The sequence below is a fragment of the Phallusia mammillata genome, chromosome 2 (genome assembly GCF_965637545.1).
Source record: "Phallusia mammillata chromosome 2, kaPhaMamm4.hap1.1, whole genome shotgun sequence".
Lineage (NCBI taxonomy): Eukaryota > Metazoa > Chordata > Ascidiacea > Phlebobranchia > Ascidiidae > Phallusia > Phallusia mammillata.
The window spans coordinates 4,645,891-4,658,383 of NC_137253.1; the positions used below are offsets into that span (position 1 = coordinate 4,645,891).

The 12,493-nt window shown below is 37.2% G+C and overlaps 1 protein-coding gene across 1 annotated transcript; it reads right to left on the bottom strand.

Annotated features, from left to right (window-relative positions):
* Positions 1-1,674: 1,674 nt before the first annotated feature.
* LOC145212826 (calcium-activated chloride channel regulator 1-like) lies at positions 1,675-11,423 on the bottom strand. Its single transcript, XM_080081086.1, has 20 exons — positions 11,214-11,423; positions 10,906-11,040; positions 10,559-10,706; positions 10,074-10,185; positions 9,822-9,999; positions 9,254-9,496; positions 8,855-9,076; positions 8,020-8,139; positions 7,492-7,680; positions 6,897-7,142; positions 6,459-6,620; positions 6,185-6,287; positions 5,839-5,915; positions 5,237-5,324; positions 4,967-5,081; positions 4,684-4,823; positions 4,362-4,548; positions 3,628-3,887; positions 3,319-3,387; positions 1,675-3,160 (listed from the first exon to the last, which is right to left on the bottom strand). Exons 1-20 carry the CDS (start codon positions 11,388-11,390, stop codon positions 3,006-3,008), a joined length of 3,126 nt encoding a protein of 1,041 aa, XP_079937212.1. The 5' UTR covers positions 11,391-11,423; the 3' UTR covers positions 1,675-3,005.
* Between the last annotated feature and the right edge of the window lie 1,070 nt (positions 11,424-12,493).

Consider the following 12,493-nt stretch of genomic DNA (forward strand, 5'->3'; position numbering starts at 1 on the left):
TAAATAAAGATACTTTTGAAACCAACAACAAAAGTGTTTAAACCGGCTAAATTTAACCTGCCGGAATTACGGCATTGACTTGGGTACGTGTTTTATCTGCATATAAAATTACGTGGGCCAAAGGAAAAAACAAGTTTTTCATACGATGGAATGCACACAAGTCTACATAAAACGCTTGCGACCTTCCTGTTCGAACGACAGGGCAGCAATGCTCCTCAGAACGCGCTGTAACAAAGTCGGAATCGATGCTTTGTTTGGCCATAGTAAGTCATACTGTGAGCTATATTTATCCAATCAAAAATTTAGGTCGGTGTATCTCCGTCAAACTGTTGATTTGACCAGTTTATGCCTGGATTATACCACACTCGGCCAGGTGGTCGTAATTTGACGACTATCGAAGATAATTTAGGCAGTTTTCGCCCAATTAATTGCAATAGTGCCCAAATTTTTTAAAAAGGAATCCAAGTTGTTTTGAAGCGAAACTCGCGAAAATGGAGCTGCAGTAATGTCGAAAATGCAAGAAAAACATAATACCATCCAGAATTTCATTATATACATAATTTTAATCTGCTTTCAACCAATGTCTGATAGATTTGTAAGTAATAATCTTTACTTTTGTTCTTGTTTATCTAATGACTATTTAAGTTTTTTCTAACACCGTCTTAGGTGAACCAAATTGCGTCATTTAACATGTAACAACTTTCAAAACAAATGACTAATTTGGATTATCATTTTGATAATTTTATTTTGTGTCAAATGTTTTTAATATATTATGAGGCATACATATTCAGGAGAATAATTATAGAGCATGTGTGTGGCCACAGTTATGAAGTAAACATGCGCCAACTCAAATACTAACTTATATGTGTTGCTCTGTGCCTCGTTATGTACACAGATACTTATTAACGCCTACGCGATGCTCGTGGACAAACATGTTTTTAAAATTGAAATTTAGTTGTTATGTCACAAAAACACTTTGCTATATTGCGTTTCGTATCAACCGTGGCACCAATTTGATTTATTCAAACCTTGACGTTGCTGAAAGCTTTTAATTGGCACGTACTGCCACGAGCCTTCAGAAATCAGAATAAGTTTTACAACATGAAAGGCTATCTCAATGCCCTAATTACAGTTTGATAAACCCTGCCGAACTTATAAATGTTTCGAACGCATCATCACAATAAATCAGGGGTGTGCAACCCGCGGCCCGCGGGCCACAATCCGGCCCGCCAAGCCGTTTAGTGTGGCCCTCAACAACACTCTGATTCAGAGCTTGAAGTAAAAATGCACATTTTAGCACTAGGTGGTGGTTGCGTATCTATACCGAATGTGACGTAATATACTTCATTGTCTAGTAAACAATTACTTTGTTGTCAAAGGCAGTGTTGCGGCGAAACTTACTTGCACCTAACATTTTCAAGTTGATTTTAAACGCAAAATAAAACAAAACGTAGGGGTGTGGAAATAATATCGACATGATATTATAATGCAAGCCGCACCAACAGTAGCGTAAAAAAACGTGTAAATACAGTATATGAAAAACATTGTGTGGCCCTCGCTTGATGTCCGCAATTGGTTATATGGCCCACCGACGAAAAAGGTTGCACATCCCTGCAATAAATAGAATCACATCTTTCCACTATCGCATGCCTTTTCGCTTCGGAAAACCGAAACATGAAATACGCGCATATATATATATAAGCACTAATGTTTTTGTCAACTGTTATTCAGACGTCTTGCCCTCACGCAGATCATAGTTAACGATTGTAAACCACCATAGTCACATGTTATTTTCATAATTTACACCAAGCAAGCTAGTGATAAGTTCAAGCTGTTTTTGAATTCAAACTCCACCGATGAATATAAATCTTGGTGTGGTAATGCAAAATGGTTGTATAGCACAACAACAGTTCCCTGTTTCATGCTATTATTATTACACATGACGTTACAAACTACGTGGGTTGCTAGTATGGAGCAGACTGACATAACTGAAACGTTGAAAAATTGCATCGGTATCAAAAAGTTCAGGTTTGAATAATAAACTTATTGCAAAATGATTTTGTTACAACTTTAACAAGTATTTTAAAATGATTTCATGTTAAGTTTATTAATTTATTTTTAAATCCGTGCACAATGTCCCTGAAACAATACAGTGTTACGAAAAATATACAAAAGCACACAAAAGGCAACAATATACAAAGGCAGGGGTCACCAAACTACGGCCAGCGAGGTCATTTCATCCGGCCCGCGACCACATTTTTCAGGTTGCCAAATTGTATTAATAACTTTGAAACATTAAAAGTTAATCTACTCCTTAAACAAAATTTCTGTGGAGATATTCAGGATTAATATTACCGAGTTTCATAAGATTATAACGCCCAAGATTGATCCAAAGCCAGTTTTGTGTGTCACAGACAAGACTACAAGTGATAATTGTGCGCAAACAAGTGCCTTCTTTTTTGTCACTTGTGGCGTAATATGCAAGCATTGTTCGAGACTAATTATACAGTTTAAGGGCAGGAACTAGGCCGAATGGTCCGGCGCGCCTGACCCATATACAGACATAAAATAACCTGATCGGGATTCGTCCCCGGGAGAGTCCTGGGTTCGAACCCCGTGGAAAACAAAAAAAAATTATACAGTTTAACAGTCACATGACTACTTTTTGAATGGGATTGTAGAAAGACCATATCTTAAAAGCAGCTAAAAACGTCTCGCGGGGTAAGTGTGGAAAGACGGCGCTAGGGCATGTAAACTATGCGGCCCGCGTGAATCATTATTAGCACTCAACCGGCCCGCAGTGAAAAAAGTTTGGTGACCCCTGTACTAAGGCAATGTTATTGGCAATAAAGAGACAAAACATTGGTGTTAATCCAAACACATTTCTAATTGTGTTTTTTTAGATAATTTCATTGCTTTTTGTTAATTTATTCTGCCAGTTTAAATATATGCATAATACATCACTCTTAATTATTTACATGAGATAATGTACAGAACCGAAATGCTTAAATTGTAGTGAATTCCACTGGAGCGCAGTCTTGTGGTGCGCTGGGAACTTGTACCCGTGGGATAATGATTTCATTCCGGTATAGCGCCGCTTGTGGTCGATATGATGGTGATTTGCATTGGCAGGAGAAAGCAAAGCATACCAATGCCACAACTTAACACAAAAATGCACTCAGTAATGAGATCGGCTTTTTTGCTCACTCATTAATTTAAAGCTAAAAGTATCTCAAGCCTACTTTGTTGACATACTTAATTATGAAACACTAAGATTTAAAAGCTAAATTTTTCAAGTTGTTGTGACTTAGCACTTACCTAATATGACAGTGACACATGCCAGAACAATGGTGGCTACTTTGTATCCTGCCACAACAGACTCCAAATCTGTTAAAATATTTTTGATGTTTTATCAACATTTTTAGCACAATTTAGGCAATTCGCAAGTCGTTGTTTATTTTTCTCCATTTGAATTACTAATTATTAAAACTGAGAAAAAATAAAACAGTGTTTGAAAATATGTCTCAAGCAAAATAAAACTGGCTCGGCTAGATTTGTAACGAAGGGTTTATAAGGAGAACGTTTGGACATCATTTTACAGAACAAGAAGCAAATAAGAAAACATACCAGGTGGACAAGTTTGTGGTGTCGCAGGTGTTTCTGTGGTAGTAGTAGTAATAGGTGGTTCACTTGGTGTTGATGTAGTGGTGGTTGTGGTTGTAGTGGTAGAGCTTGAAGTTGTGGTAGTAGGGACAGTAGTTGTGGTGGTGGGGACATTCACAACGGGGGAGAGGGGAACGCCCCTTGTGAACCCATTCACCCTGACAATGTTTGATATTTGTGCTGCATTTCCTGCCTCATCAAATGCTCGAAGAGCGAACCAAACTCTGGAAAATTTACGTTCATAAGATTAACTATAAAAAGCAGTTGTGTTTCAGATACGTATAAAATCAAAGCTATAAACCAGAGTCTATTGAAATATGTTGGAAAACCAGCTTGATTCGTTATAACGCCTCCATATAGCCTTTTTTGCAGGGTTTAAACCTAAACCATCAGTGTTTTCTTAACGTTCAGCCTCTTGTACTCAGACTTAAATCAGTTCAAGAAAGGTTTTCATTGATTCGCAAACACATCATAACATATAAAACTTTTTTAACTCGCTGAGATTTTGAAGTTTCAAAAAATACTCAACCTAAGGTTTGATTCCTGACAAGTTTAGAAAGAATTGAGAAAACGTTTGCTTTATATTAATACAAGTTTGATTTATGCTAGTGTTAAACTATCAGCGTTACCTGACAGACGTAGTTAAAAGACAAAAAAAGAAGTTGAAATGTATGAAGGTATTGAATGCTCAGTCTTACCTGATAGATGTTTCGTTTTCTGGCAAATCGGTCAACACAATAACGAAATGCTCGTTTAATCCTGCTTCTTGCGGTTGACTAAGGTTGCCAACCAACACAGTTTCGTTATTAGCAAGCAAACAGGATTCAAAATCCGTTCCAAAGCAAGTTGATCCGTTTAAACTGTAACGAACCTCGTAACTTGATGCTGTAACGACACAACAAGTCAAGACTCTAGCAGTTGGTAAAATTTCGTAAACAGATAAACTTTGGACTTTTTTCAATATGTGACCTTTTTCAAATGATACCCATTTACAAACCTTTAAATTGCTATTGTAGTTACCTGTGCCAAAGTCCAGGTCGTCTCCCGGTGCCGTAAAAGTAAGATTGAAGCCCGAACTCAGGTCGGAGATGTCATTTTGCGTTACTTGCAAGTTTAGAACCCGATTGGGTGCTGTGACGTCAGTGGAACCAGTGGCAGCTCTGAACAGTTTTAAAATCGCGTTTGCACTCAATTAATGACTTTTACAAATATGCTCATAAACTTTTTTGTCGACTTAAACCTAAACTTTTGCATGTATATTTTAGCCAAATAATAATAATCCTCAAAATTTAGTAATTTGTACCTTGCGACGGGGATTCCCCCTGGTGAGACACTTCTTGTGAATGAGCCGAGCTGATTCGCGGGAATTCCCGTGCTTTGTGGCGGTGGTTGAACAACGTTGTTCGGGACGAACGTGCCTTTGTGACAAAAAATGTAAGATTTTCAGCAGAAAATTTGCCTCCTACAAACAGTTAAACCTGCTGCATATATATGATCTATTACATAAATATTTACACACTAAACGCATCAAACCAAATTTTGGTTTCATTTCTGTCAATTGGTACAAACAAACCATTTTCAAGAAGAACTCCAGTATTAAAAGCAGCCCCAGAAGCAAAATTTGAAGAAACGTTTCCATTTCCAGAACCACGAGCTTCAACCTAAACAAACGTAATTCATTTGTATTATACTCATGAACTTCATTAATTTATCATAAGTCTTTCTTTTCATTTGACTCTACAATGTACATTATCTTGTAGGTAAGAAATAGATTGACAAATCTTACATAAAATAAACATTCAACTAAGAACAAGATTTAGTTGGCACAAGTAGTTACTACATTAATGTATTTGATCTGATGGATTGTTTCGCTGATTTTGGTAATTTTTTACTAAAGCGACTTATTAAAAACGCCTAATTTTTGTTTCAGGTTAATTAAACGACAATTTCGTTCTTGATTATGCTGCTTGCAGTTCGTGCCTGTTGAAGATAAAACTACAAAAAAATTAAACTAACCTTTAAAAGCTAGCAAAGCGTAAATATTTTGTTGATGATGACAACGGTTGTAAGAAAAAGTTCAAGGAATAAAATGATTTTTTTCAGTGTCTTCTTACAGCTTGTTTGTTTTTGGCAAGATGTTTTTTATGTTAAATCCAAAACTATTACGTCACTTACACGTAATGCGTGACGACCGACTTGAGTGGGCATGAAAAATCGAGAGTAAACACCATCAGTGGTTCTAACGTCAGGAGCTGCAAGAACAGTAGTACAAAATTATTTGATACAAACTAAATATGTGTTGCTTTTAACCTTCAGCTTTTGCTTAAACTGTGCTGTTCATATATTAGCAACGGTTGAATGGTGTAACGTTTCAAGTTAGCCTTTTTTAGTCTAAAATGGGTAATAACAAATTTGGAAGTACATAGTAAGATCTTTCTTCACACAAATGTTTTTTTGATTTGCTTAACTGGTAGTTATACGTTTCATGCAAGCAACTATAACATTAATAGAGGACACTTACGTGCTCCTTTGTCAAACAGATCCAGTGTTATTTGAACTCCGTTTGGTTGGGTTAAAATGGCTTTCACGTCAAGACCCAAGACGGGTAGGAAACCGACCGACACCTAAAACATGTAACGCTAAAAAAGTAATTTGTTCTTTGAATTGGCTGCCAAAAACATTTTGTTTAACGTTAAGCTAATCAATACCATACATAGTTTGGAAGCTAGTATCTTCACGTAAACTAACTAACATTAGGAAGTGCCAAGCTGTTGCTAATTAAAACAACAACTCACTTTACACTGTACGACAAACACATCACTGTTTGAACTGTTGTATGCTTTGAATCCAGGTTCAACTAGAACAGGTTGTATTGAGCGACTCGCGGCGTATGACGACACGGTCAAGGTGGCCACTTGAGTTTCTGATGACCCAATACTGTATGTCCAATCGCCAGTCTAAAATAAAAACAACCAGTTGAGCTTGTTAAGCTACGCGTTCGACTGTAACCGGAAGCAATTTTTTATTTACTACCGATAGCTTTAAAACAAATCTGCGTCAAATTTTACTTTCTGGTAAAACACAAATTGAATATCGAAAAACAGAATTTCACCTTTTTCACTTAATTGTTTACGTTTAGTTGTAATTGTAAGAGGTGATAATAGTTCACATTACAGAAACAATCGTAGGTTTAAATGAATTTGTCTGCAAAGTATTAGTTGATCGGTTCAAACCTCAGCAGTTCCGGGAATCCTAAACACAGCAGTTTTTGCGGCGCTGTCATGATTAGCCTCAATACAACCGGGTAAAGGTGTATTAAGACAGTATCTAACAGACAATGGCGATGACAATACGATTTGGGGAGCAGACGTTCCACTGTAGGAGAAGAAGATTGCTGTGTTGTTTCCGATTGTGGAATCGATGGTAACAACTCTATTAACAGCTGGACCACCTGCTAGCTCAATTTCTTCGTTGGCAATCTAAAATGTAAGGATTGATATTTTAATGAGCTTTGTACATCCATTTGTAAAGGTTAAAATAATGTTCATAGAGCACCGTTTAAAAGAAACATTGTTTACAATGTCAGTTTACAGCTTTAAAACAAATGTTTACAATGGAACCTACAGGGATTCCTTCACAATATTGTTTACACAGACATAAAAACTCATAAAAAATATTGTTTGATTAACTCCACGGTGCTGCATCCAAATTTTGCAAAACGATTTCATGCTCTATTATGGCATACAAACATCTTTCTTATATTTTGCGTGTGCAAAAATTACTCACGACTAATTAATGTCATCGATTTTGTACAAGATTTTTTTTTACTTGATACGGTTGGTCAAAAACGTCTCCGTCATCAGTCTGAATTGCCGAAACAAACGTTGAAACCAATTCTTGTAGGCTATTTTCCTGGTTGAAGAACCAAGTCCCGCATGCTTCTTCACTTAAATCTTGGAGGTTCGCGTTTCCCATGGTACCACCAGATCCGAAAAAAACTGCACTAACGCATACCTCCTAACGAACCAATCAAAAAGAATTACAACTTACCAAAATTATGTTGATCAATTCACAAAGCTCTTAACATCACGAAATGAGTTGGTTTTTTATTACGTTACACGATTAAGATCTGATCAAACTAGGTATTTTGGCCTGTTTTTTGTGTGCAGTCACCAACCATATTTTTAACCACGATTTGTAGCGCAAATTTAATATTAGGCTCGGAAGATAATTCGCCGTAGAGAAACAACAGTTTCATACTTACATTTTATCATTCATTGAACGCATCTGATACAGTTATATTCGAACAATTGTTTCTTTCATAAATATTTAGAATAGTTAGTAACACCAACTTACTTCGTCTATTACCTCAGACCTCACACCAGAAACATTTGGAGGTATAGAAGAAGTTTCTTGGCCATCAGTCAAAACAATCAATCGACTCCCAGGAACCTCAACCGTGGCAGTTGATAACATCTAGTATCGATTAAAAATGTTTCTTAGTTAATTTACGCTTCGTTACAAAACAAATGTGAAATGAGAGCTTAACCAACAAGCTTACGTGAATTAATCCTTGCTTAACTATATGACACAAGTGGGGTCGGGCAATTTGGAACAGAGGTATGTTCTGGAATTGTTCTAGAACATTTGTAGCGGTCACGTGCTTTCAAATTATTATTTTAGGACTTTGGTTTGGCTAAGCATTAAGTAATGGAAAATTTTAACTGTGCAAGCATTATTTTTCGAATACGTGTTCTCATGATTCAGTAACTATTGGAAGTCCATAATCAGTGTCGTTGTTCCCACACTGTTAGATGTTCCCGGTTTCCAGTTATGTTCCAACAGCCTGACGGATAAAATTTGCACCGAACGAATTAATGAAAGTATGTAAAAACGTTTTCCCTCAACAAATGGTTAAAAAAAGAAAGAAAAAGAAAACAAAGCGTGTGTTTTGATTGCGCAACCGTTGAGTTCGATTGGCAAAATAGTTACAAAACAAAAACACGCTGAGTAGTTAAGTAATAAGCATGATAAAAACAAAATCGTATTATCCGATTTAAATTGACTGTTATGAATCGGGTAGTTTAGGATAAAAAGTGGCATGCTATCTCGTGGCGTCACCGATTAAGGTTGATACGCTGTGTTGTTGTATTTCTCTTTACAATTGAACAGGTTTGTGTATATGTTTTACCTGTATTCCTGATCTGATTCCACAACCAATACATGTGTTGCCTCCTGCTGTCAGTGCCGAAAGACTGTTGAGCAAAGTTTGTCGGTTGTTGTCAATCAACTCAACAACCGCCACCACTGATGTAGCGCTAGAGAACTTAACGATTCCAACGTAACTTCCGTTCGGCAAATGTTCGCTCACAAGTAGCCTGGCAGCCGTTATCATGTCTTCAAGCTTGTTATCCTGCAAGGTGTTTGCGTTAAGCATTTCACATGTGATAATGATTGGACAATAGATTTGTCGTGTGCATTTTCGCTACGAATTTCCAATCGTTGGTGGTTAAAATCTTAAGTCTGCAGTCTAAACTACCTGTAAATATGACATGATACAAAGGTATGGAAAAACGATTATTGATCTTACCGAACCCATGCTGCCGGACACGTCTAGTACAAGAACAAAGTTTTGTTCCGTTTTGGCTTGAACCACCTCAAACGTAGTGGCAAGGTTTAGATTCGGATTAGGTGCAACGTTGGAGAAATCCACTGAACCGTTTATAACTTCCCACACACTTCTGCGATCACACAATCTGTTCTGTTCATTCAGGGCGTTAGGGTTGTGGAAATTTACAGGGTCCGTGGGGTCATTATGACAGAATCGAGTCACCTGTAACACATACATCAGCCTAACTTATTACCTAATACATGTTCCCACTTATGTACAACAGATATATAGGGATAATTAGGATAGCATACAATAAGTTATTGGAATTTTAAATGCACACGAAAGTACATTTAATATCGTCCATCCGCTGCCGTTCAACGAAGATAACCGACTGTCCTAGGTGAAGCAGGTGGCCACACATTAGGAAACCCGTAGTTTATTACGCGCAAAAATCTGATCGAAAAGTGTACTTCGAAAGGTTCGTGGTTCAAACCTCGCAAATAAGGTTATCAAGTTCTTCGTATGTGTGAATTCTAAGCAAAACAACCTTTTCAAGATATTGGTGAGACATTAAAGAAGTAGTGAGATCGGCATGTTGTGTTTGATTCAGTACAAAATGACAGCCATCCTCATAAAAACCAGTCGCAGGATTGACATCACAAGGAGCTGGGTTATTCTGTGGGCCTATCTCAATTAGAGCTTGTCCAGCAAGCGATTTGGGACATCTGCAGCAAAAGAGAATGCGATAATGCATGTGGTTTAAGTTTGTGTACATACTTTTGTTACAGTACCAACGTACCTTGTAGCTTCCAATTCCCCATTGTCATTCCGGTAAAAGGCGTCGACGCCGGCATTTATTTCATCAAAAACTCCCCAGCGTAAATGCGCCCATTCGTGAACTAACACTTTTCCTATGAAAAACACAATATTCAACCGAGAAACTATGTATTTCTTGAGCCAAAAAAGACAATTAGGTACTGCTTTACTTTGTTTGAAGCCATAAGGTAAACACAATTTTAAGCTAGAAGGTTTAACTCCCAAAGTTGCTAATTTAGGTACGACCAGTAAAGTACAGTGCAGATCTGTCCTGGACAAAAAAACAAAAACAAAAACACTTACAAAATAATTTAACTGCCCATTTTGGTGAAAGGAGTATTTTTGTCATTAAAATCGCAAAAAATCTAAAAAAAATGACATCTGTGGAATGTGTACATACAAATACTGTACACTGAGCATAAATATTCCAATTATTCTGCAAAAAGTAACAAAGAAAAAAATCAAAACCTCTTGCTCCAAAACTAAGGTAGATGTCATCAAGTAAATAATCCGGAGTTAAATGAATGTAACTCGCAGGTTCTCCACAGTCACCGAACTGTAAAGTGTAAGGTCCATTGCCGAACTGGGGATTGGGGTTGGCGATAATCACGTCAGCCTGTAACATGAAAAAAGGCTTGATTTGGGACATGACTTTACACTCCAAGACATTTTTGAAATTTCAAACTTTAACATAAAGGCTTAATTAAGGATGTTTGGAATAATTCAGGCCCGAATACGGATGTGCATTTTGGGGCCCCAAGCGGGGGGTTTCGGCCCCGATTTTCAGGAAAACTTTAAATCTCTGCATCTCGCACCTCTCCATAATTCAACTTTCCAGCTGATGCCCAAGTTCCGTTCCAAGTCTTAGGAACGAGTATGGTCACGTGACCAAACGCAGCCATTTGATTGGTTGCATTGTGAAGATATCCTGAAGCTTCGGTAAATGCAGCCTGCGAGTTCATAACACGAAAATGTATGATTGATGTTGTAACTTATATTTTCTTTTTAAATGTATAAATGAAAGAAGTTTACAGATCGAAATTGATTGCATATTTAAAATGTTTTGTCAGGTAGTATAAAGTTGTTGGTTTAGGACGCTAATGATCTAGTAGAAAACTATTACCTTTATTGCATTAATAATCGTAATATTTTCGGGCACAGCCGGATTAATTGCTACCACAGTTCCATTGTACAAGTTGTTTTGGAGCGACACTCGCGCAAATGATGATGTCGCGAAGTCAAAAATGCAACAAAAACACACAAGTCCAATACAAATTAGAAACAAACCGGCTCTGCACATGCCTACGTCGTATAGCCTACAATAAACCTGACAACAAAAATTTAAACATGTTTTGGTTTTATAACTTTAAGGTCCACCCTAAAGTGCGCCAAAAATGTCGCGTAAGCTTTTTCACAGATGTTTAACTTGTCAATTCAAGGGTATTCTAATCCAAAGCGTCTGTGTTTTTTCAGCATTGTTATACAGCAGACATACATCCGGAACAGACAAAACGAAATATAGCTTTATTCCTTGAACTAAAACGGAAGTACAGTAAGTAAGTAATTTGTAAATTAAGAATACTTAACAACATGCTTGCCTGCTGTTACTCTCAATTTTGCTCTGCAGAACAAATACTTCTAGCAAACCATAAAGTATGACAGGTGCTCTCCATCAAAATACTTAATATCCTGTCATACAATTGTGTTCATAACAAACATGGGTGTTTTCCAAATGGCGATAATAGCCCTTGCCTTGTTTATGTTCAAGATAATGTTTCAGTTCCTATGAACCGAACAATGACAAAATACACAAAGGTACGTTCCATCTGTAACAAACACCGAACAATTCCTATGTTATACCATATTATGGCACAACACACCTTGTCTCATTGGGGCGTTTAATTGCCTTGTACGCATTGGAACATGATTCGTCTTTGTACGCTATGCTTGGAACAATATTTTGGAAGGGTATTTCTTCCTGTTCACTGTTTTGTCCGTGATCGAATCTTGTGTAAGGCAAGGCTGGAGAAAAAACAAGAACATAGGTTTTTTAGTACTACATACATGCAATTCCTACACATTAAAAGTGAGAACTTAAATCTATAGCCAGTGGTAGGATTCTAATTTTTTTCAGCCGGTTCTATCACAAAAGTCATACTTTTCAGCCCGTTCTGTTACACAAAGTGCATTGACAGTATCCAGTAATGCTAGCCGGTTCGCTAATCTCATAAAATATCGTGAGACGGTTCTATAGAACCGGTGCGAACCGGCTGAATCCCTCCACTGTCTATAGCCAATAAAATTACGCAAACTATTATGTTGTTGATGATATTTTTGGAACACACTATACAAAAATTGAAAGTATCACAAACATTTCAGCACGAACACAATTTGTGATTGGTC

Coding starts and splice junctions, on each gene's coding strand:
- LOC145212826 (XM_080081086.1), bottom strand. CDS start 11,390: ATGTGCAGAGCCGGTTTGTTTCTAATTTGTATTGGACTTGTGTGTTTT. Junction 6,288..6,458: donor TGTTTGTCGTACAGTGTAAA/GTGAGTTGTTGT, acceptor TACATGTTTTAG/GTGTCGGTCGGTTTCCTACC. Junction 4,824..4,966: donor GGGGGAATCCCCGTCGCAAG/GTACAAATTACT, acceptor AAAACTGTTCAG/AGCTGCCACTGGTTCCACTG.